Source organism: Anolis carolinensis, unplaced genomic scaffold (genome assembly GCF_035594765.1).
Source record: "Anolis carolinensis isolate JA03-04 unplaced genomic scaffold, rAnoCar3.1.pri scaffold_13, whole genome shotgun sequence".
Lineage (NCBI taxonomy): Eukaryota > Metazoa > Chordata > Lepidosauria > Squamata > Dactyloidae > Anolis > Anolis carolinensis.
Window position 1 is genome coordinate 5,868,153 of NW_026943824.1, and position 24,891 is coordinate 5,893,043.

The 24,891-nt window shown below is 36.5% G+C and overlaps 1 protein-coding gene across 2 annotated transcripts in view; it reads left to right on the forward strand.

Moving 5' to 3' along the window:
• The first annotated feature begins 1,639 nt into the window (after nt 1–1,639).
• The window catches only part of llgl1 (LLGL scribble cell polarity complex component 1), a 72,206-nt gene continuing 48,954 nt past the window's right edge, over nt 1,640–24,891 (forward strand). Inside the window, exons 1-2 of one of the 2 annotated variants that reach the window (XM_062964476.1) lie at nt 1,640–1,962; nt 16,567–16,664. In XM_062964476.1, coding sequence (XP_062820546.1) covers nt 1,789–1,962; nt 16,567–16,664 — 272 coding nt within the window. In that variant the 5' untranslated portion in view covers nt 1,640–1,788. The remainder of the gene's footprint in view (nt 1,963–16,566; nt 16,665–24,891) is intronic. The other variant, XM_062964477.1, reaches the window with a different exon arrangement.

Here is a 24,891-nt window from a genome sequence, read left to right on the forward strand (position 1 = left end):
TTTGTAAGTCGCCGTGATGCCAAAAGCCATATATATATATATATATATATATATATATATATATATATATATATATATATTATCAATAATGCAATATAGTAATACAGTAGAGTCTCACGTATCCAACATTCACTTATCCAATGTTCTGGATTATCCAACACAGCCTGCCGTTTAGTAGTCAATGATTTTGTCGTCAATGTTTTCAACACATTGTGATATTTTGGTGCTAAATTTGTAAATACAGTAATTACTACATAGCATTACTGCATATTGAACTACTTTTTCTGTCAAATTTGTTGTATATTTGCTTAGCCAACATTCTGCCAGCCCGTTTATGTTGGATAAGTGAGACTCTACTGTACTAATATATTAAACAGAATTACTACTAACATTTATTATTTATTTATTTATTACAATATTTATATCCCGCCCTTCTCACCCAACAAGGGACTCTGGGTGGCTTACAAAAAACATATATAAAAATTATACAGTGCAATATAAATCAGTTAAAAATTATTATTAACTTACATCAGTATTCATAAAACACATTATAAAATACAGATACAGTAATATATAAGGATATAATGATATCCTGTTTTAAATACAATATAATATATATATTAATAATAATGGAATATAGTAATACTAATATGTTAAATAGAATTACTACTGATAATATATAAATACTATATAATGATATACTATTTTAAATGCAATATATATTAATAATATTGTAATATGGTAATACTAATATATGGAATTACTGCTGATAATATATAATAATATATAATGATATACTGTTTTAAATACAATATATATGAACATTGTTATACAGTAATACTAATATGTTAAATAGAATTATTACTGATATAATATGTAATAATATATATGATATATTGCTTTATTGTACGTATATTTTAAGTTTTAATTTTTTTGATTGTGAGCCACTTTAAGTCTCTGTATGGAGAAATAAAGCGAGGTATAAATAAATAAATATAGCAATATTTATTTATTTATTTATTTATTGCATTTGTATCCCGCTCTTCTCACCCCGAAGGGGACTCAGAGGGGCTTACAAATCAAATGAACGTACAATATGTTATTAGTATTATTATTATATACAATATATTATTATTATTAATATTAACATATTAAATATGTTAATATTCAATATTAACATACTCCACCTTTCTCTCAGTTTGAGATTCAAACCCCGAGTCTGAAAGGTGGGATCTCAGTCAATACTTACCATCATCCTCTTTGGGTTTTAGTCCGAACTTTAGAAATTTCTTTGGGAAGGGAAGGGTTAAAAAAAAAGGGGGCCCTGTCCCTTTAAGAGCCTCCCAGGTGTGTGTATATGTGCCTTCCCATTCACACCTGTTGCGCCTTTTATCCTCCCTCCAATGAGAGCCTGGGAAGCAGGGGTGGGCGTGGCCTCCTTCCTCCAATGAGGTCTTGCCAAAAAAACTCCACTTCCCGGTAAGCTTTGTCTGTGTGTGTTTGGGGCAAGCGCATGCGCAGTGGAGCGGAGCCGTGCCTTCTCTCTCATTGTCTCGGGCAGCTTTTCTCCCTCTCGGACCCGATTGGCCAGGCGGCGCGTCAATCCCGCCTTTCTCTCTCTCTCTCTCTTTCTCTCGCGTAAGCCCCGCCCTTTTTCCCGGGTCTCCCTTTCTTCCCCGCCTGGCGCGCGCCGCTGCTGCTGCTGCTGCTGCATTTGCTGCTGCTGCTGCTGCTTTTGCATTGGCGCTTTTTTGCACCCTTTTTGGGCTGTTTCTCCCGCGCCTTTGGATGCGGAGGGCTGCGCCGCATGGAGGCAGCGCCCCGGGGGCTCCTTTGCCGCCTCTTCTCCCGTCCCTTCCTCCTCCTCCTCCGCTGGGAAAGATGATGAAGTTTCGCTTCCGAAGGCAGGGCCACGACCCGCAGAGGGAGAAGATCAAGCAGGACCTCTTCGCCTTCAACAAGGTAATGGGCAGCAGTAGGCTCCTCTTTTGCAACACCCTCCCCTTGCAACATCTTTTGCCTTGCAACACCATGGGGGGATTTGTGTTGGATTGGGGCCTTGCTTTAGGCGTGCTTTCCTATTTGCCAGCATCCCTTGTAGAAGAAGAACATTTTATTGATGAGCCCTGAGGCCATATCAAAGCACCAAGCCAAACAACCAGGCTTGAAAAGACCTCATTACATTCTATACAAAAAAATTAAATAGAACACTTGTAACAATACAATAAATAAGACATTTGTAACAATACAATAAATAAAAGACTTGATTACATTCTATACAAAAATTAGATAAATACATTCTATACAAAAATTAGATAAAAACACTTGTAACAATACGATAAATAAGACCTGATTACATTCTATACAAAAATTAGATAAAAACACTTGTAACAATACGATAAATAAGACCTGATTACATTCTATACAAAAATTAGATAAAAACACTTGTAACAATACGATAAATAAGACCTGATTACAGTCTATACAAAAATTAGATAAAAACACTTGTAACAAGACAATAAATAAGACCTGATTACATTCTATACAAAAATTAGATAAAAACACTTGTAACAAATACAATAAATAAGACCTGATTACATTCTATACAAAAATTAGATAAAACACTTGCAACAGTACAATAAATAAGACCTGATTACATTCTATACAAAAATTAGATAAAAACACTTGTAACAATACGATAAATAAGACCTGATTACATTCTATACAAAAATTAGATAAAAACACTTGTAACAATACGATAAATAAGACCTGATTACATTCTATACAAAAATTAGATAAAAACACTTATAACAATACGATAAATAAGACCTGATTACATTCTATACAAAAATTAGATAAAACACTTGTAACAAATACGATAAATAAGACCTGATTACATTCTATACAAAAATTAGATAAAAACACTTGTAACAATACAATAAATAAGACCTGATTACATTCTATACAAAAATTAGATAAAAACACTTGTAACAAGACAATAAATAAGACCTGATTACATTCTATACAAAAATTAGATAAAACACTTGTAACAAGACAATAAATAAGACCTGATTATATTCTATACAAAAATTAGATAAAACACTTGTAACAAGACAATAAATAAGACCTGATTACATTCCATACAAAAATTAGATAAAAACACTTGTAACAAGACAATAAATAAGACCTGATTACATTCCATACAAAAATTAGATAAAACACTTGTAACAATATAAGTAGCAATAATAGCAATATAGCAATAATAATAATAATTGCAAAAAACTTGTAACAATACAATAAATAAAAGACCTGATTACAGTCTATACAAAATTAGATAAAACACTTGTAACAAATACAATAAATAAAAGACCTGATTATAGTCTATACAAAAATTAGATAAAACACTTGTAACAAATACAATAAATAAGACCTGATTACACTTTATACAAAAATTAGATAAAAACACTTGTAACAAGACAATAAATAAGACCTGATTACATTCTATACAAAAATGAGATAAAAACACTTGTAACAATACAATAAATAAGACCTGATTACATTCTATACAAAAATTAGATAAAACACTTGTAACAATACAATAAATAAGACCTGATTACATTCTATACAAAAATTAGATAGAAACACTTGTAACAATACAATAACTAAGACCTCATTACAGTCTATACAAAAATTAGATAAAAACACTTGTAACCATACAAATAGCAATATAGCAATAATAATAATAATTGCAAAAAAGACCTGATTACAGTCTATACAAAAATCAGATAAAACACTTGGAACAATACAATAAATAACGCCTGATTACAGTCTATAAAAAAATTAGATAAAACACTCATAACAATACAATAAATAACGCCTGATTACATTCTACACAAAAATTAGATTGAACACTTGTAACAATACAATAAATAAATAAGACCTGATTACATTCGATACAAAAAGATTAGATAAAACACTTGTAACAATACAATAAATAAAAGACCTGATTACATTCTATACAAAAATTAGATAAAACACTTGTAACCATACAATTAATAAAAGACCTGATTACATTCTATACAAAAATTAGAAAAAACACTTGTAACAATACAATAAAGAGCTGATTACATTTTATTCAAAAATTAGAGAAATACATTCTATACAAAAATTAGATAAAAACACTTGTAACAATACAATAAATAAGACCTGATCACATTCTATACAAAAATTAGATTAAACACTTGTAACAATGCAATAAATAAATATGATAAAACTGAATGTATGCATCATATTTCATTGCAGGATCCCCTGTATTACCTCTCCTTCTCTTGCTTTGCTTGGAAAAGCCATAGGGCTGTGCTGGATTGGGGCCTGGCTTGCTTTGGATTTATTATTATTATTATTATTATTATTATTATTTACTACATTTATATTACACCCTTCTCACCCCAAAGGGGACTCAGAGCGGCTTACAAATTAAATTTACATACAATATTATATCATTAGCATAGTCCCAATACTGGCAAATAGTGACCATGTTTGCTATGTACTAATCTTGTTGTGTATCAAATAATAATAATAGCAATAATAATAATAATAATAGCAATAATAATTGCACAAGCCAGCATAGTGATCTTGTTTGCTGTGTACTAATCTTGCTGTGTATAAAATGATGATGGTGATGATGATGATAATAATAATAATAATTGCAAAAGCCAGCATAGTGATCTTGTTTGCTGTGTACTAAACTTGTCATGTATCAAATAATAATAGCAATAATAATAATAATTGCAAAAGCCAGCATAGTGATCTTGTTTGCTGTGTACTAATCTTGTCATGTATCAAATAATAATAGCAATAATAATAATAATTGCAAAAGTCAGCATAGTGATCTCGTTTGCTGTGTACTAATCTTGTCATGTATCAAATAATAATAGCAATAATAATAATAATTGCAAAAGTCAGCATAGTGATCTCGTTTGCTGTGTACTAATCTTGTCATGTATCAAATAATAATAGCAATAATAATAATAATTGCAAAAGCCAGCATAGTGATCTTGTTTGCTGTGTACTAATCTTGTCATGTATCAAATAATAATAGCAATAATAATAATAATTGCAAAAGTCAGCATAGTGATCTCGTTTGCTGTGTACTAATCTTGTCATGTATCAAATAATAATAGCAATAATAATAATAATTGCAAAAGTCAGCATAGTGATCTCGTTTGCTGTGTACTAATCTTGTCATGTATCAAATAATAATAGCAATAATAATAATAATTGCAAAAGTCAGCATAGTGATCTCGTTTGCTGTGTACTAATTTTGTTGTGTATCAAATAATAGCAATAATAATAATAATTGCAAAAGCCAGCATAGTGATCTTGTTTGCTGTGTACTAAACTTGTCATGTATCAAATAATAATAGCAATAATAATAATAATTGCAAAAGCCAGCATAGTGATCTCATTTGCTGTGTACTAATCTTGTTGTGTATCAAATAATAGCAATAATAATAATAATTGCACAAGCCAGCATAGTGATCTTGTTTGCTGTATACTAATCTTGTCATGTATCAAATAATAATAGCAATAATAATAATAATTGCAAAAGCCAGCATAGTGATCTTGCTTGCTGTATACTAATCTTGTCATGTATCAAATAATAATAGCAATAATAATAATAATTGCGAAAGCCAGCATAGTGATCTTGTTTGCTGTGTACTAATCTTGTTGTGTATCAAATAATAGCAATAATAATAATAATTGCAAAAGCCAGCATAATGATCTTGTTTGCTGTGTACTAAACTTGTCATGTATCAAATAATAATAGCAATAATAATAATAATTGCAAAAGCCAGCATAGTGATCTTGTTTGCTGTGTACTAAACTTGTCATGTATCAAATAATAATAGCAATAATAATAATAATTGCAAAAGCCAGCATAGTGATGTTGTTTGCTGTATACTAATCTTGTGTATCAAATAATAATAGCAATAATAATAATTGCAAAAGCCAGCATAGTGATCTTGTTTGCTGTGTACTAAACTTGTCATGTATCAAATAATAATAGCAATAATAATAATAATAATTGCAAAAGCCAGCATAGCGATCTCGTTTGCTGTGTACTAATCTTGTTGTGTATCAAACAATAATAATAATAATAGCAATAATAATGGCACAAGCCAGCATAGTGATCTTGTTTGCTGTGTACTAACCTTGTTGTGTATCAAATGATAATAATAATAATAATTGCAAAGCCAGCATAGTGATGTTGTTTGCTGTGTACTAATCTTGTTGTGTATCAAATGATAATAATAATAATAATAATAATAATAATAATAATAATTGCACAGGCCAGCATAGTGATCTTGTTTGCTGTATACTAATCTTGTTGCATATCAAATAATAATAGCAATAATAATAATAATTGCAAAAGCCAGCATAGTGATCTTGTTTGCTGTGTACTAATCTTGTGTATCAAATGATAATAATAATAATCGCAAAAATCAGCATAGTGAGGGGTGTTGCACCCACATATACACAGAGTATATACTGTATATACTCGAGTATAAGCCTAGTTTTTCCGCCCTTTTTTTAGGGCTGAAAAAGCCCCACTCGGCTTATACTTGGGTGAGGGTCCTGGTTGGCTTATATTTGGGTAAGCTTATACAAGAGAATATATGGTACATTTATTATTTTTCTCTATTATTATTGGTATTATTACAATTATTATCTTACTCTATTATTATTACATTTATTATTGTACTCTATTGTTGCTACTATTACATTTATTTTACTCTATTTTTGTTATTATTATTAATACATTTATTATTTCACTCTGATCTTATTATTTTTATTATGTTTATTATTCTGCTTTATTATTACATGTATTATTTTCCTGTATTTATTTTTATTACATGTATTATTACTCTATTATTATTAAAAGGATACATAAGCACATTGACATTGAAGAAGATGAGAATCATGATTTGATCAGAGTTGGAGAGGCTTATCTTAAATTTGAGCTTGATGTAAATATTCAAAAAACATTTAACCCACTGATGCCTCAATTCAATGCAAATTTGGGGTGTCACAAAGAACCCTAGTAAAAGAAAGACCCCCCAAAAAACCCCAATGTTCTGATTCAATACAACCCCATGGTCCTATTCGAAGCACTCTCCCCAGCCTTGCACCCAGGGCACCCCAAAAACGAGTGCCAAAAAGAGGGTGTGGGTTTGTTTTCCTTGCGCCATCCCTTCCCACGCTCCAAGGGAGAAGCCTTCTCCTTCCTTTATGACGAAAGCATGCCTTTGCATAGGGTTATTATATGCCTTTCCTCCTTTTTTGTCATGCAAGCCAAGCCCTTTTTTCCGGATCATGGTTTTGGAATGCAAGGATCTCCATTCTGCCGATCCCCACTTTCATCTCCCCGATCAGGCCCCGCTTTGAATCTCTCTTCAGAAAGAAAAATTGGCATATACGTACATAAATTAATATTATCTATCTATATATATAAAAGAGTGATGGCATCACGGCAGCGGACAAAACAACAAAAGTAAACACCCCACAGCCTCGAAAATGGACAGCACAACCCCTCATCCATGCCTCTAGGTTGATACAACAAAAAGAAAAGAAAAATAAAGTCCTAATTAGAGGGAGAGGAATAATTGTTTTTATCCTATTGCTGCCAGTTAGAGGGCTAAGCTCCGCTCACTTGGTCTCCTAGCAACCCACTCAGCCCAGGGGACCCTTTACCTTAACTACCACCAATTCCTCAGTACTTTATTTCCCATACCACCATACTTTGCCACAGCAACGCGTGGCCGGGCACAGCTAGTGGATGTATATATGGGTGTGTAAATGCTCCCAATCTTTCTTTAGCACCGTGATTTCGGGTTGCAAGAAATTTTGAAATATATATATATATTCCCAAATCAGGATGCAAAAAAGGGATTGGAGAAATATATAGACTACTAGCTGTGCCCGGCCACGCGTTGCTGTGGCGAAGCATGGTGGTATGGGAAATAAAGTATTGAGGAACTGGTGGTAGTTATAGGTAAAGGGTAAAGGTTTTCTCCTGACTGCACACTGAAGTGGATTATATGGCAGTGTGGAGTCAAGATAATTCAGTTCAAAGCAGATAATATAAGATTATAAATGGGTTATATAGCTGTGTGGAAGGGCCTTGAGTCTGCACTGCCCTATAATCCAGTTCAAATCAGATAATCTGTGGAAGAAGCCTAAGTGAGGCCTAAGTCTGCCTGTCCCCTAACTGAACCCCGGCTGTCCCTTGGCTGAGTTGGTTGCTAGGAGACCCAAGTGGGCAGAGATTAGCCCTCTAAACTGGCAGCAATTAGATAAAAACAATTATTGCTCTCCCTCTAATTAGGACTTTATTTTTCTTTTTGTTGTATCAACCTAGAGGCGTGGATGATGGGTTGTGTTGTCAAATTTCAAGGTTGGGGGGCCTGTAGTTTTGTTGTTTTGTGGGTTGCCGTGATGCCATCACTCTTTTATATATATAGATATGGATATACAGTAGAGTCTCACTAATCCAAGTTAAACGGGCCAGCAGAACGTTGGATAAGCAAATATGTTGGATAAGAAGGAGAGATTAAGGAGAAGCCTGTTAAACATCAAATTAGCTTATGATTTTACAAATTAAGCACCAAAACATCATGTTAGACAACAAATTTGGCAGCAAAAGTAGTTCAATATGCAGTAATGCTACGTGGTAATTACTGTATTTACGAATTTAGCACCAAAATATCACGATGTATTGAAAACATGGACTACAAAAATGCGTTGGATAATCCAGAATGTTGGATAAGCGAATGTTGGATAAGTGAGACTCTACTGTATATATATATTCCCAAATCAGGATGCAAAAAAGGGATTGGAGAAATACATAGACTATATAGATATACAGTAGAGTCTCACTAATCCAAGTTAAACGGGCCGGCAGAAGCTTGGATAAGCGAATATCTTGGATAATAAGGACTGATCAAGGAAAAGCCTATTAAACATCAAATTAGGTTATGATTTTACAAATTAAGCACCAAAACATCATGTTAGACAACAAATTTGACAGAAAAAGTAGTTCAATATGCAGTAATGTTATGTAGTAATTACTGTATTTATGAATTTAGCACCAAAATATCACGATATATTGGAAACATTGACTACAAAAATGCGTTGGATAATCCAGAACATTGGATAAGCGAGTGTTGGATAAGTGAGACTCTACTGTATATAGTCTCTTGCCCTTGCTATAGTGTATGTATGTGTGTGTATATAGAGGCTATATACAGTATATCTGTAAAGTCTCTTGCCCATGCTATAGTATATGTATGTGTATATATGTACCGCTATTTACACCGTGTGTGTGTGTGTGTGTGTATATATATATATATATATATAGTCTCTTGCCCTCACTATAGTGTATGTATGTGTGTATATAGAGACTATATATATCTATATAGTCTCTTCTCCATGCTATAATATATGTATGCGTGTATATATATATAGACCATATATACGTATATATCTGTATAGTCTCTTGCCCTCACTATAGTGTATGTGTGTGTATATATGGACTATATGTATACTCTGCCCTCACTATAGTGTATGTATGTGTGTGTATAGAGACTATATATATCTATATAGTCTCTTCCCCATGCTGTAGTATACGTATGTGTGTATATATAGACCATACGTGTGTGTCTTGCCCTCACTATAGCGTATGTGTGTGTATATATGGACTATATGTATACTCTGCCCTCGCTATAGTGTATGTGTGTGTATATATGGACTATATGTATACTCTGCCCTCACTATAGTGTATGTATGTGTGTGTATAGAGACTATATATATCTATATAGTCTCTTGCCCATGCTATAGTATACGTATGTGTGTATATATAGACCATACGTGTGTGTCTTGCCCTCACTATAGCGTATGTGTGTGTATATATGGACTATATGTATACTCTGCCCTCGCTATAGTATACGTATGTGTGTATATATAGACCATACGTGTGTGTCTTGCCCTCACTATAGCGTATGTGTGTGTATATATGGACTATATGTATACTCTGCCCTCGCTATAGTGTATGTATGTGTGTGTATAGAGACTATATATATCTATATAGTCTCTTCCCCATGCTGTAGTATATGTATGCGTGTATATATATAGACCATATATATATCTGTATAGTCTCTTGCCCTCACTATAGTGTGTGTGTATATATGGACTATATGTATACTCTGCCCTTGCTATAGCGTATGTATGTGTGTATATAGTCTCTATATAGTCTATAGCCTCTTCGTATAGTCTTTTATTTATAATCTATCTATATATATATATAGTTTGTATACATTGTATGTGTGTAGTTTATATATATATAGTTGTATAGTTTATACAATGTGTGTGTGTGTCTATATAGTCACTCTAGTCAATATATAGAGTGTGTATATTGACTATATATAATCAGTCTCTATCTGGTCTGTACATATAGTCTATTATATATAATATGTATAGTTTTTTCATATATAGTTATATAGTCCCTATATAGTTTGTGTGTAGACTATATTAATAGTCTCTATATATATCTCTCTCCCAATCTCTCGTTTGCATTCTGATTTGGGAATGTATTTCCTAAGTCCTCTAGTATTCTTGGACCAGAAGTTCAACCAGATGTGTCCTCTCTAGGCATTTTCTAGGTCCTTCCTTATGATTTGATGGTATTTTTTGAGCCTGAATCCCTTCACTTGCATCGGATCCGGGTATCCGTATAAAGTCCGGGAAAATAAACCCTGCTACGATCCAACCCTGTAGTCGGAATAGGTGGAAAGAAAGCTATCTGATGGAAAAGGGACTCTGTTCTGTTTAACTATCCTTTCCAAACTAAACAAAACTTTTGCTGCCAAAGTTCAAAACATGTTCTTCTTTTGAAAATAAAATAAAATTGCATCAGCAATTTGGGATGCATCCAGCTTCAGAAAACTCTGTGCATTGCTTTTATCTTCTGCATTATGGGGTTTTGGAAAAAAAAATGCAGGCAGAAATTCTGCACGAAAAGGCATTTCCAAGACATTGCATTCAGTGCAGATTGACTATACTTGAATAATAATAACAACAACAACAATTACCAGTCTCGTCCTGCATTGATTTTATACTATGGATTCCTGGGGGTTGTGGGATTTTGAAAAAAATTGCAGGCAGAAATTCTGCATGAAAAGGCATTCCCAAGACATTGCATTCAGTGCAGATTGACTATACTTGAATAATAATAATAACAACAACAACAATTACCAGTCTAGTTCTGCATTGACTTTATACTATGGATTCCTGGGGGTTGTGGGATTTTGAAAAAAAAATGCAGGCAGAAATTCTGCACGAAAAGGCATTCCCAAGACATTGCATTCAGTGCAGATTGACTATCTTCTAGCTATTCTATCTATATATATATAAAAGAGTGATGGAATCCTGGCGACCGCCAAAACAACAAAACTAAACACCCCACAACCTCAAAAATTGACAACACAACCCCTCATCCATGCCTCTAGGTTGATACAACAAAAAGATAAGAAAAATAAAGTCCTAATTAGAGGGAGAGGAATAATTGTTTTTATCCAATTGCTGCCAGTTAGAAGGCTAAGCTCCGCCCACTTGGTCTCCTAGCAACCCACTCGGCCCAGGGGATAGGCAGAGTTAGGCGTCACTTAGGCCTCTTCCACACTGCCTATAAAATACAGATTATCAGATTTTAACTGGATTATGTGGCAGTGTAGACTCAAGGCCCTTCCACACAGCTATATAACCCATATAATCTTATATATTATCTACTTTAACTGGATTATCTGGACTCCACACCTTTACCCTTTACCTTAACTACCACCAATTCCTCAATACTTTATTTCCCATACCACCAGACTTTGCCACAGCAACGAGTGGCCGGGCACAGCTAGTACTTGAATAATAATAATAATAATAATAATAATAATAATAATAACAACAACAACAATAATGACCAGTCTCGTCCTGCATTGACTTTATACTATGGATCCCTGTGGGTTGTAGCTTTTCAAGATTTTTTTTTTTTTTTTGCTTTCTGTGTCCATTGAGCCCATGGAGATCTTGGGATATCTATATATATAAAAGGGTAATGAAATTTCGGCCTAGGACAAAACAACAAAACTACACATCCCAGAAACACTAAACTTGGCAGCACAACCCCTCATCCATGCCTCTACGTTCATACAACAAAAAGAAAAGAAAAATAAAGTCCTAATTAGAGGGAGAGGAAGAATTGTTTTTATCCAATTGCTACCAGTTAGAAAGCTAAGCTCCGCCCACTTGGTCTCCTAGCAACCCACTCAGCCCACCCAGCCTCTGAATAATAATAATAATAATAATAATAATAATAATAATAATAATAATAATAATAATACAATCCTAAGGTTAGCAGATACCCCTAAGGATCATCCAGTTCAATTTCCTTATATCATGCAGGAGGACACAATCCAGCCACTCCTGACAGATGGCCATCCAATATCTGCACAATAATAATACACATCGAATCATAGCATCAGACAGTTAGGAGACACCCCTAAAGGCCATCCAGTCCAACCCAACTCTGCCATTGGACAATACAATCCAAACACTCCCAACAGATGGCCAGCCAGCCTCTAAATAATAATAATAATAATAACAATAATATAATACAATCCTAACGTTAGCAGATACCCCTAAGGATCATCCAGTTCAATTTCCTTATATCATGCAGGAGGACACAATCCAACCACTCCTGACAGATGGCCATCCAGTCTCAACAAGTTCTCACGACCACCACCAGACAACACCACAGCAACGCGTGGCCAGGCACAGCTAGTAATATAAATAATGGAAAGAAATAATATTAATAATGATAATATTTAAATTATCTTGCATCAACCAATCTCCATGGATTCATGGAGAGCCTGCTGCAATTAACTTGCATTGAGATGGGTTGCTTTTTATCTCTTTTTCTGGACCGGATTTCAGTCTTTCCAGGTGCAGATGTCAGGGAGGCCACTCCACCCTTGGGTGTCCTTTTTTGGGTGGTCTTCCGTGGGTGGGTTGGAATCGGAGCAGAATCTGGAAACTATCAGCATTTGACAATACACACACATATATATATATATTTCCCTGCTTTCTTGCTCCACTGGCGTTGGTCCCGAGTTGGAATTGGCTGAAAAGCTTCAATTGGCTGAAGCAAGTTACTGAAGGAGGCCTATTTCTTTATTTTCTTTATCTCTTCGGCCAAGTTTTTTTTAATCCTTCTTGATTAATAAAAGAAATCCCACAGTGCCCTGAAGTGGGAAGAGAACCGGTATGGGTTGAGTTGGCCACAAAAGCTTCATAAGAAATCCAAAAGTTGGGTGGGACCCCCAAGGGTCATCTAGTCCAACCCCCTTCTATGTAGTTCAAAAGCTTCATAAGAAATCCAAAAGTTGGGTGGGACCTCCAAGGGTCATCTAGTCCAACCCCCTTCTATGTAGTTCAAAAGCTTCATAAGACATCCAAAAGTTGAGTGGGACCCCCAAGGGTCATCTAGTCCAACCCCCTTCCATGTAGTTCAAAAGCTTCATAAGACATCCAAAAGTTGGGTGGGACCCCCAAGGGTCATCTAGTCCAACCCCTTCCATGTAGTTCAAAAGCTTCATAAGACATCCAAAAGTTGGGTGGGACCTCCAAGGGTCATCTAGTCCAACCCATTTCCATGCAGTTCAAAAGCTTCATAAGACATCCAAAAAATTGGGTGGGACCCCCCCAAGGGTCATCTAGTCCAACCCCTCCCAAGGGTCATCTAGTCCAACCCCCTTCTATGTAGTTCAAAAGCTTCATAAGACATCCAAAAGTTGGGTGGGACCTCCAAGGGTCATCTAGTCCAACCCCTCCCAAGGGTCATCTAGTCCAACCCCCTTCTATGTAGTTCAAAAGCTTCATAAGACATCCAAAAAATTGGGTGGGACCCCCCCAAGGGTCATCTAGTCCAACCCCCTTCTATGTAGTTCAAAAGCTTCATAAGACATCCAAAAGTTGAGTGGGACCTCCAAGGGTCATCTAGTCCAACCCCCTTCCATGCAGTTCAAAAGCTTCATAAGACATCCAAAAGTTGGGTGGGACCTCCAAGGGTCATCTAGTCCAACCCCCTTCCATGCAGTTCAAAAGCTTCATAAGACATCCAAAAGTTGAGTGGGACCTCCAAGGGTCATCTAGTCCAACCCCTTTCCATGCAGTTCAAAAGCTTCATAAGAAATCCAAAAGTTGGGTGGGACCCCCAAGGGTCATCTAGTCCAACCCCCTTCTATGTAGTTCAAAAGCTTCATAAGACATCCAAAAGTTGGGTGGGACCCCCAAGGGTCATCTAGTCCAACCCCCTTCCATGTAGTTCAAAAGCTTCATAAGACATCCAAAAGTTGGGTGGGACCCCCAAGGGTCATCTAGTCCAACCCCTTCCATGTAGTTCAAAAGCTTCATAAGAAATCCAAAAGTTGGGTGGGACCCCCAAGGGTCATCTAGTCCAACCCCCTTCCATGCAGTTCAAAAGCTTCATAAGACATCCAAAAGTTGAGTGGGACCCCCAAGGGTCATCTAGTCCAACCCCCTTCCATGTAGTTCAAAAGCTTCATAAGACATCCAAAAATTGGGTGGGACCCCCCCAAGGGTCATCTAGTCCAACCCCCTTCTATGTAGTTCAAAAGCTTCATAAGACATCCAAAAGTTGGGTGGGACCTCCAAGGGTCATCTAGTCCAACCCCCTTCCATGCAGTTCAAAAGCTTCATAAGACATCCAAAAGTTGGGTGGGACCCCCAAGGGTCATCTAGTCCAACCCCTTTCCATGCAGTTCAAAAGCTTCATAAGAAATCCAAAAGTTGGGTGGGACCCCCAAGGGTCATCTAGTCCAACCCCCTTCCATGCAGTTCAAAAGCTTCATAAGAAATCCAAAAGTTGGGTGGGACCCCCAAGGGTCATCTAGTCCAACCCCCTTCCATGCAGTTCAAAAGCTTCATAAGACATCCAAAAGTTGGGTGGGACCCCCAAGGGTCATCTAGTCCAACCCCCTTCCATGTAGTTCAAAAGCTTCGTAAGAAATCCAAAAGTTGGGTGGGACCCCCAAGGGTCATCTAGTCCAACCCCCTTCCATGTCGTTCAAAAGCTTCATAAGAAATCCAAAAGTTGGGTGGGACCCCCAAGGGTCATCTAGTCCAACCCCCTTCCATGTAGTTCAAAAGCTTCATAAGACATCCAAAAGTTGGGTGGGACCTCCAAGGGTCATCTAGTCCAACCCATTTCCATGCAGTTCAAAAGCTTCATAAGACATCCAAAAAATTGGGTGGGACCCCCCCAAGGGTCATCTAGTCCAACCCCCTTCTATGTAGTTCAAAAGCTTCATAAGACATCCAAAAAATTGGGTGGGACCCCCCCAAGGGTCATCTAGTCCAACCCCCTTCTATGTAGTTCAAAAGCTTCATAAGACATCCAAAAGTTGGGTGGGACCTCCAAGGGTCATCTAGTCCAACCCCTTTCCATGCAGTTCAAAAGCTTCATAAGAAATCCAAAAGTTGGGTGGGACCCCCAAGGGTCATCTAGTCCAACCCCCTTCCATGTAGTTCAAAAGCTTCATAAGACATCCAAAAGTTGGGTGGGACCTCCAAGGGTCATCTAGTCCAACCCATTTCCATGCAGTTCAAAAGCTTCATAAGACATCCAAAAAATTGGGTGGGACCCCCCCAAGGGTCATCTAGTCCAACCCCCTTCTATGTAGTTCAAAAGCTTCATAAGAAATCCAAAAGTTGGGTGGGACCTCCAAGGGTCATCTAGTCCAACCCCCTTCCATGTAGTTCAAAAGCTTCATAAGACATCCAAAAGTTGGGTGGGACCCCCCCAAGGGTCATCTAGTCCAACCCCCTTCTATGTAGTTCAAAAGCTTCATAAGACATCCAAAAGTTGGGTGGGACCTCCAAGGGTCATCTAGTCCAACCCCCTTCCATGCAGTTCAAAAGCTTCATAAGACATCCAAAAGTTGGGTGGGACCCCCAAGGGTCATCTAGTCCAACCCCTTTCCATGCAGTTCAAAAGCTTCATAAGAAATCCAAAAGTTGGGTGGGACCCCCAAGGGTCATCTAGTCCAACCCCCTTCCATGTAGTTCAAAAGCTTCATAAGAAATCCAAAAGTTGGGTGGGACCCCCAAGGGTCATCTAGTCCAACCCCCTTCCATGTAGTTCAAAAGCTTCATAAGAAATCCAAAAGTTGGGTGGGACCTCCAAGGGTCATCTAGTCCAACCCCTTCCCATGCAGTTCAAAAGCTTCATAAGAAATCCAAGCTTTGATTCATAGGGTTGGTTGGGATCCTAAGTATAGTATAAATAAATAAGTAAATATATTAGTAGCATTAGTAGTAGTAGTAGTCGTCGTGGTGAGTAATTATTATTTATCCTTGTTAATTATTATTTATTATTGTTATTTCAAGTACACACAGCAGTTGTGTTGACTCATGTTTTCTCTCCTCTCTGTGCAGACGGTGGAGCATGGCTTCCCCAACCAGCCCAGCTCCTTGGCCTTCGACCCCAAGTTGTGCATCATGGCCATTGGGACAAAATCCGGGGCCGTCAAAATGTATCCTTTTTTACTTTTAATTTGGCAGGATTTGGGGCAAAACTTTGGTGGAAGAGAAAGGTAAGAGCCCTGGATTATCATATTGGCGGATCATTGCATTGGTGGATGAGGGCCATTGCACTGTCCAGTCATTGCATTGGAGAGTTGTTGCATTGGCAGGTCATTGCATTGGAGGGTTATTAAATTGGCTGGTTATTGTATTGGCAGATCATTGCATTGGCCAGTCATTGCGTTGGAGGGTTATTGCATTGGCTGCTCATTGAACTGTAGGAATAGTGCATTGGTAGGTCATTGCATTGGAGGATTATTACACTGGCTGGTTGTTGTATTGGCGGATCATTGCATTGGTAGATGAGGGCCATTGCATTGGCCAGTGATTGCGTTGGAAGGTTATTACATTGGCTGGCTATTGTACTGGCGGATCATTGCATTGGCAAGTTATTGCATTGGCCTGTCATTGCATTGTAGGAATAGTGCATTGGAGGGCTATTACATTGGCTGGTCATTGCATTGGAGGATTATTGCATTGGATGGTCATTGCTTTGGTGAATCATTGCATTGGAGGATTATTGCATTGGACGATCATTGCTTTGGCGGATCATTGCATTGGAGGGATTTTGCATTGGAGGATTATTGCATTGGCAGGTTTTTACATTGGCCAGTAATTACATTGGAGGATTATTGCATTGGCCGGTCATTGCATTGGCGGATCATAACATTGGAAGGTTATTATATTGGCCTGTCATTGAATTGGAGGGTCAATGCATTAGAGACTTATTACATTGACCGGTCATTGCATTGGAGGATAATTGCATTGGCCGGTCATTTCATTGTAGGAAAAGTGCATTGGAGGGTTATTACATTGGCTGGTTTTTGTATTGGCGGATTATTGCATTGGAGGGATTTTGCATTGCCGGATCATTACATTGAAAGGATATTATATTGGCCGGTCATTGAATTGGAGGGTCATTGCATTAGAGACTTATTACATTGACCGGTCATTGCCTTGGTGGGATTTTGCATTGGCCGGTCATTTCATTGTAGGAATAGTGCATTGCAGGGTTATTACATTGGCTGGTTTTGTATTGGCGGATTATTGCATTGGAGGGATTTTGCATTGCCGGATCATTACATTGAAAGGATATTATATTGGCCGGTCATTGAATTGGAGGGTCATTGCATTAGAGACTTATTACATTGACCGGTCATTGCCTTGGTGGGATTTTGCATTGGCCGGTCATTTCATTGTAGGAATAGTGCATTGCAGGGTTATTACATTGGCTGGTTTTGTATTGGCGGATTATTGCATTGGAGGGATTTTGCATTGCCGGATCATTACATTGAAAGGATATTATATTGGCCGGTCATTGAATTGGAGAGTTATTGCATTGGAGACTTGTTACATTGACCAGTCATTGCCTTGGAGGGTTATTGTATTGGCGGATCATTGCATTGGAAGGTTATTATTGCATTGGCCTATCATTACCGTGATTCCCAAACTCTCATCTTCCCCATGTTTTGGACTCCAACTCCCATAATCCTCAGCCTTTTTGGCCAATGAATAGAGATTCTGTGAGCTGAGATCCGAAGCACCTGGGAGGTTAAAATTCGGGAAACATTATATTATTATATTGGTAGATCATTGCATTAATGATGGGTCATTGACTCTGTTTAAATTAGATTCCTTTTTTGCATTGTGATATCTCTGTGCAAATAAAAATACTCATTTCCTAATTATTAGGCTCTTGGCTGACACTTGACACTAAAAAAATATAATTTCCGGAAATGAATGCAGCCGCACCTTTAAGACTAACCGGTTTTTATCTTTGCATGAGCTTTCGGGGATGATATCTTTCTCCTTCTTGGAATGATAATAAATGTTTGGAAACAATGCATATTTGGGATGCCGTAGGAGTAGGAATGTCAATAGAGGATGCAAATGGTGTCGATTGATTTCCAAAGGATACAGGTCTTTCGAGTCTTGGTTTTTGGGAGTTGTAGTTCAATAAGGTCTTTGTAATTATATTATAATCTAAGCCTTTCTTTTTAGGGCTGGAGAGTTTGGAATCTGAGCTATGCAAGTGTCCTTTTCCAAGCAAAACACAAGCGAAGTGCTAGAAGTTTATTCGTCTTGGCTTCTGGATAGTGAGTTTTGCGGGTTATCTCAGTAATCCATATAATGACCAGGAAAACCGGTTTAATCCCAATAGTGTGATCATATGGTTTCTATTTGGATTTAGAGCAAAGGGAGAGATTTGAACCCGGTTTCTTGATCTTGTTTGCAAAATAAGTATTGTCCAATGCGGAAATGGACAGTTTTGATTCCCATGGCCAGATGGGGAATTTGGGGCATTGTAGTCCAAAATGGTCCAGAAATATTATTTTATTATATATTACTGAATCTCACTCATGGGAGAAAAGCGAGATGATGATGATGATCATGACAATGACAATGTATATTTTTGCATGATGCTATTATGTACTATTATTATACAATCTATATATATAAAAGAGTGATGGCATCACGGCGACCCACAAAACAACAAAACTACAGGCCCCCCAACCTCGAAATTTGACAACACAACCCATCATCCACGGCTCTAAGTTGATACAACAAAAAGAAAAGAAAAAATAAAGTCCTAATTAGAGAGAAAGGAATAATTGCTTTTATCCAATTGCTGCCAGTTAGAAGGCTAAGCTCCTCCAACTTGGTCTCCTAGCAACCCAATAAAAATAATAAAAAACACTAAAAATAATTAAAAACACTAAAAAATTAATACAATAAAATACTGTAATAACAGAAAATAACTAAAAATAATACAAGAAAAAAATAAAATATAATAAATAAAAAGATAACTTACAATAAAATTAATAAAAAAAATACAAATAACGTCAAATAAAAATTACACAACAATTTTTAACCAATACTACCACCACTTTGCCACAGCAACGCGTGGCCGGGCACAGCTAGTAATATATACAGTTACTGTATATGCTCGAGTATAAGCCTAGTTTTTCAGCCCTTTTTTAAGACTAAAAAAAACCCCTTGGCTTATATTTGGGTCAGCTTATACTCAAGAATATATGGTACATTTATTATTTTTCTCTATTATTGTTGCTACTATTACATTTATTTTACTCTATTTTATTATTATTATTAATACATTTATTATTTCACTCTGATCTTAGTATTATTATTGCATTTGTTATTTTACTCTACTTATTATTACATGTATTATTTTCCTGTATTTATTATTATTATTACATGTATTATTTTCCTGTATTTATTATTATTATTACATGTATTATTTTCCTGTATTTATTATTATTATTACATGTATTATTTTACACTATTATTATTAAAAGGATACATAAGCACATTTACATTGAAGAAGATGAGACTTGGACAGTCTTATCTTAAATTTGAGCTTTATGTAAATATTCAAAAACATTTAACCTACGGATGCTTCAATTAATGAGATTTTATTGGTATCTATTTTTATTTCTGAAAATTACCACCCTCGGCTTATACTGGTGTCAATGTTTTCCCAGTTTTTTTGTGGTAAAATTAGGTGCCTCGGCTTATATTCGGGTTGGCTTATACTCGAGTATATACAGCAATGTAATTTTATTGGTATCTCGGCTTATACTGGAGTCAATGTTTTCCCAGTTTTTTTGTGGTAAAATTAGGTGCCTCGGCTTATATTTGGGTCGGCTTATACTTGAGTATATATGGTAATTGTATTTTATTGTGAAATGAAAACAATGGAAGGTTAAAATGCCTGCTCTTACTAAGGCATTCAAATCTTTCATTATTATTATTTTTTGCATTTTAATTTTATTATTATTATTTGGAAATATTTGTCTTTCCACCTCTCTAAGTGAAATATAATGCAGCGTGTTGAAATCCAAGCAGCCTTTTTTGGTGCTTGGGATGTTTTCCTTGCTGCATAGCAACCGGGAACCTTGTCTTTGCAAATACTAATAGCAATAACAGTAGTAATTATTTCTAAAAGAGGCCTTTTGCAGGGAATTTCGGCCCCTTTTCACAACGTTGCCAGGGCTTTTGCTGGGAGACGTAGTTGCCATGGAGTTGGGAGGTGATGCCAGAAAAACCCTCCTGGCCTCTGGCTTCCTTCCCGGTGGCAGACTCTAGTTCCCATCCAGTTACCTTTTCTTCACTTTGGATCAACTGCAACTCCCATCATCCCCACCTCTAGTATCAACCCCTTTCAGGGTTGCATTTTTGGGAGGACGATGGTTCTATGAGTCGAAAATCATGCAATTGACGGCAGGCTCGCACACTCTTTTACCGTTTCCAGGGGATGATGGGAGCTACAGCCCATCATATCTGCAGTGAGTCAGAAAAATTGCAGGATATTATTATTATTATTATTATAAAAGCAGTTCAGTACACGGTAATGTTATGGAATAATTACTGTATTTACGAATTTAGCACCAAAATATCATGATATATTGAAAACATTGACTACAAAAATAGCTTGGATAATCCAGAACGTTGGATAAGCGAGTGTTGTATAAGTGAGACTCTACTGTAGTACATAATAACAACATCATGCATTGGATAATCCAGCATGTTGGATAAGCGAAGGTTGGATAAGCGAGAGACTACTGAAAAATAATAATAATAGTAATAGTAATAATAGTAATGTAATAATAATACAGTAGAGTCTCACTTATCCAACATAAACGGGCCGGCAGAATGTTGGATAAGCGAATATATTGGATAATAAGGAGGCATTAAGGAAAAGCCTATTAAACATCAAATTAGGCTATGATTTTACAAATTAAGCACCAAAACATAATGTTATACAACAAATTTGGCAGAAAATGTAGTTCAATACACAGTAATACTATGTAGTAATGACTATATTTACGAATTCAGCACCAAAATATCACGATGTATTGAAAACATTGACTACAAAAATGGCTTGGATTATCCAGAGGCTTGGATAAGCGAGGCTTGGATAAGTGAGACTCTACTGTATTTAAAAAGTAGTTCAATACGCAGTAATGCTATGTAGTAATTACTGTATTTACGAATTTAGCACCAAAATATCACGATGGATTGAAAACATTGACTACAAACATGCGTTGGATAATCCAGAATGTTGGATAAGCGAGACTCTATTGTATTTATATGTGCATATACATATTAGATATGTATTGCTATCTATACAGGTGTGTGTTCATGAGTGTTTATATATTATCTATTGGGTTGCATGTACAGTAGAGTCTCATTTATCCAACATAAACGGGCCGACAGAACGTTGGATAAGCGAAAATGTTGGAAAATAAGGACAGATTAAAGAAAAGCCCTTTAAACGTCAAATTACATTATTATCTTACAAATTAAGCACCAAAACATCAAGTTTTACAACAAATCGACAGAAAAAGCAGTTCAATATGGCTTATACTCGAGTATATACGGTAATTTTATTGGTATCTCGGCTTATACTGGAGTCAATGTTTTCCCAGTTTTTTTGTGGTAAAATTAGGTGCCTTGGCTTATATTCGGGTTGGCTTATACTCGAGTATATACAGTAATTTTATTGGTATCTCGGCTTATACTGGAGTCAATGTTTTCCCAGTTTTTTTGTTGTAAAATTAGGTGCCTTGGCTTATATTTGGGTCGGCTTATACTCGAGTATATACAGCAATGTAATTTTATTGGTATCTTGGCTTATACTGGAGTCAATGTTTTCCCAGTTTTTTTGTGGTAAAATTAGGTGCCTTGGCTTATATTCGGGTTGGCTTATACTCGAGTATATACAGTAATTTTATTGGTATCTCGGCTTATACTGGAGTCAATGTTTTCCCAGTTTTTTTGTGATAAAATTAGGTGCCTCGGCTCATATTTGGGTCGGCTTATACTCGAGTATATACAGCAATGTAATTTTATTGGTATCTCGGCTTATACTGGAGTCAATGTTTTCCCAGTTTTTTTGTGGTAAAATTAGGTGCCTTGGCTTATATTCGGGTTGGCTTATACTCGAGTATATACAGCAATGTAATTTTATTGGTATCTTGGCTTATACTGGAGTCAATGTTTTCCCAGTTTTTTTGTTGTAAAATTAGGTGCCTTGGCTTATATTTGGGTCGGCTTATACTCGAGTATATACAGCAATGTAATTTTATTGGTATCTTGGCTTATACTGGAGTCAATGTTTTCCCAGTTTTTTTGTGATAAAATTAGGTGCCTCGGCTCATATTTGGGTCGGCTTATACTCGAGTATATACAGCAATGTAATTTTATTGGTATCTTGGCTTATACTGGAGTCAATGTTTTCCCAGTTTTTTTGTTGTAAAATTAGGTGCCTTGGCTTATATTTGGGTCGGCTTATACTCGAGTATATACAGCAATGTAATTTTATTGGTATCTTGGATTATACTGGAGTCAATGTTTTCCCAGTTTTTTTGTTGTAAAATTAGGTGCCTTGGCTTATATTTGGGTCGGCTTATACTCGAGTATATACAGCAATGTAATTTTATTGGTATCTTGGCTTATACTGGAGTCAATGTTTTCCCAGTTTTTTTGTGATAAAATTAGGTGCCTCGGCTCATATTTGCGTCGGCTTATACTCGAGTATATACAGCAATGTAATTTTATTGGTATCTTGGATTATACTGGAGTCAATGTTTTCCCAGTTTTTTTGTTGTAAAATTAGGTGCCTTGGCTTATATTTGGGTCGGCTTATACTCGAGTATATACAGCAATGTAATTTTATTGGTATCTTGGCTTATACTGGAGTCAATGTTTTCCCAGTTTTTTTGTGATAAAATTAGGTGCCTCGGCTTATATTCGGGTCGGCTTATACTCGAGTATATACAGCAATGTAATTTTTTTGGTATCTCGGCTTATACTGGAGTTAATGTTTTCCCAGTTTTTTTGTTGTAAAATTAGGTGCCTTGGCTTATATTTGGGTCGGCTTATACTCGAGTATATGCAGCAATGTAATTTTATTGGTATCTCGGCTTATACTGGAGTCAATGTTTTCCCAGTTTTTTGGTGGTAAAATTAGGTGCCTTGGTTTATATTCGGGTCGGCTTATACTCGAGTATATACAGCAATGTAATTTTATTGGTATCTCGGCTTATACTGGAGTCAATGTTTTCCCAGTTTTTTTGTGGTAAAATTAGGTGCCTTGGTTTATATTCGGGTTGGTTTATACTCAAGTATATATGGTAATTTTATTCGTATCTCGGCTTATACTGGAGTCAATGTTTTCCCAGTTTTTTTGTGATAAAATTAGGTGCCTCGGCTTATATTCGGGTTGGCTTATACTCGAGTATATATGGTAATTGTGTCTCAATCAGGATAAAAATGCCAAGCTATGGGAAATCAAGCCTTTGGAGGGGATTCTGGTGTTTGTAGTCTGGAGATGGTTTTGTTTTTAATCTCGGAGGGCGTTGCATTCCTTTTCCCTTGTGCTTTCCCCCCGCAGCCATTTGCATAACAACAATAAGAGTGGGGAAAAAACAAAACAACACAAACACACCCCGCTCCAGTGGGTTAATTGCCTTGACTTAATGAGCCTCTCCTCCAATTAGCAGCCTTTGATGGGCAGGAATGTGAGAAATGCAGCCGAGCAGGACTCTCTGTTTTGGTTGAGCTCAGCGTGGCTCGGCAGGTTGGCTTTTGAGTCCGAGGCTGAGAGAGTGTGACTCCCCAATGCCACTCAATGGGCTTCTATAAGGGTCCCCATGCTCAAATAATCCATGAGCCACATGGGCTCCATAGAGTTTTCATATACGCATGTGTGTATATATGTGTGTGCGTATATGTTTTATAGGTGTGTGTATATATACACACACACACACACACACACACACTAGCTGTGCCCGGCCACGCGTTGCTGTGGCTAGGACTTTATTTTTCTTTTCTTTTTGTTGTAGGAACCTAGAGGCGTGGATGAGAGGTTGTGCTGTCAATTTTCAAGGTTGTGAGGTGTTTAGTTTAGTTGTTTTGTCCGGTGCCGGGATTCCATTACCCTTTTATATATATAGATATAGCTACAGATAGTGTGTGTGTTTGTGAGTGTGTTTATGAGACTGCATGTGTGCGTCTATAGATGTATTTCTATACAACATATACATAAACGCATACAGTAGAGTCTCACTTATCCAACGTTCTGGATTATCCAACGCATTTTTGTAGTCATTGTTTTCAATGCATCGTGATATTTTGGTGCTAAATTCGTAAATA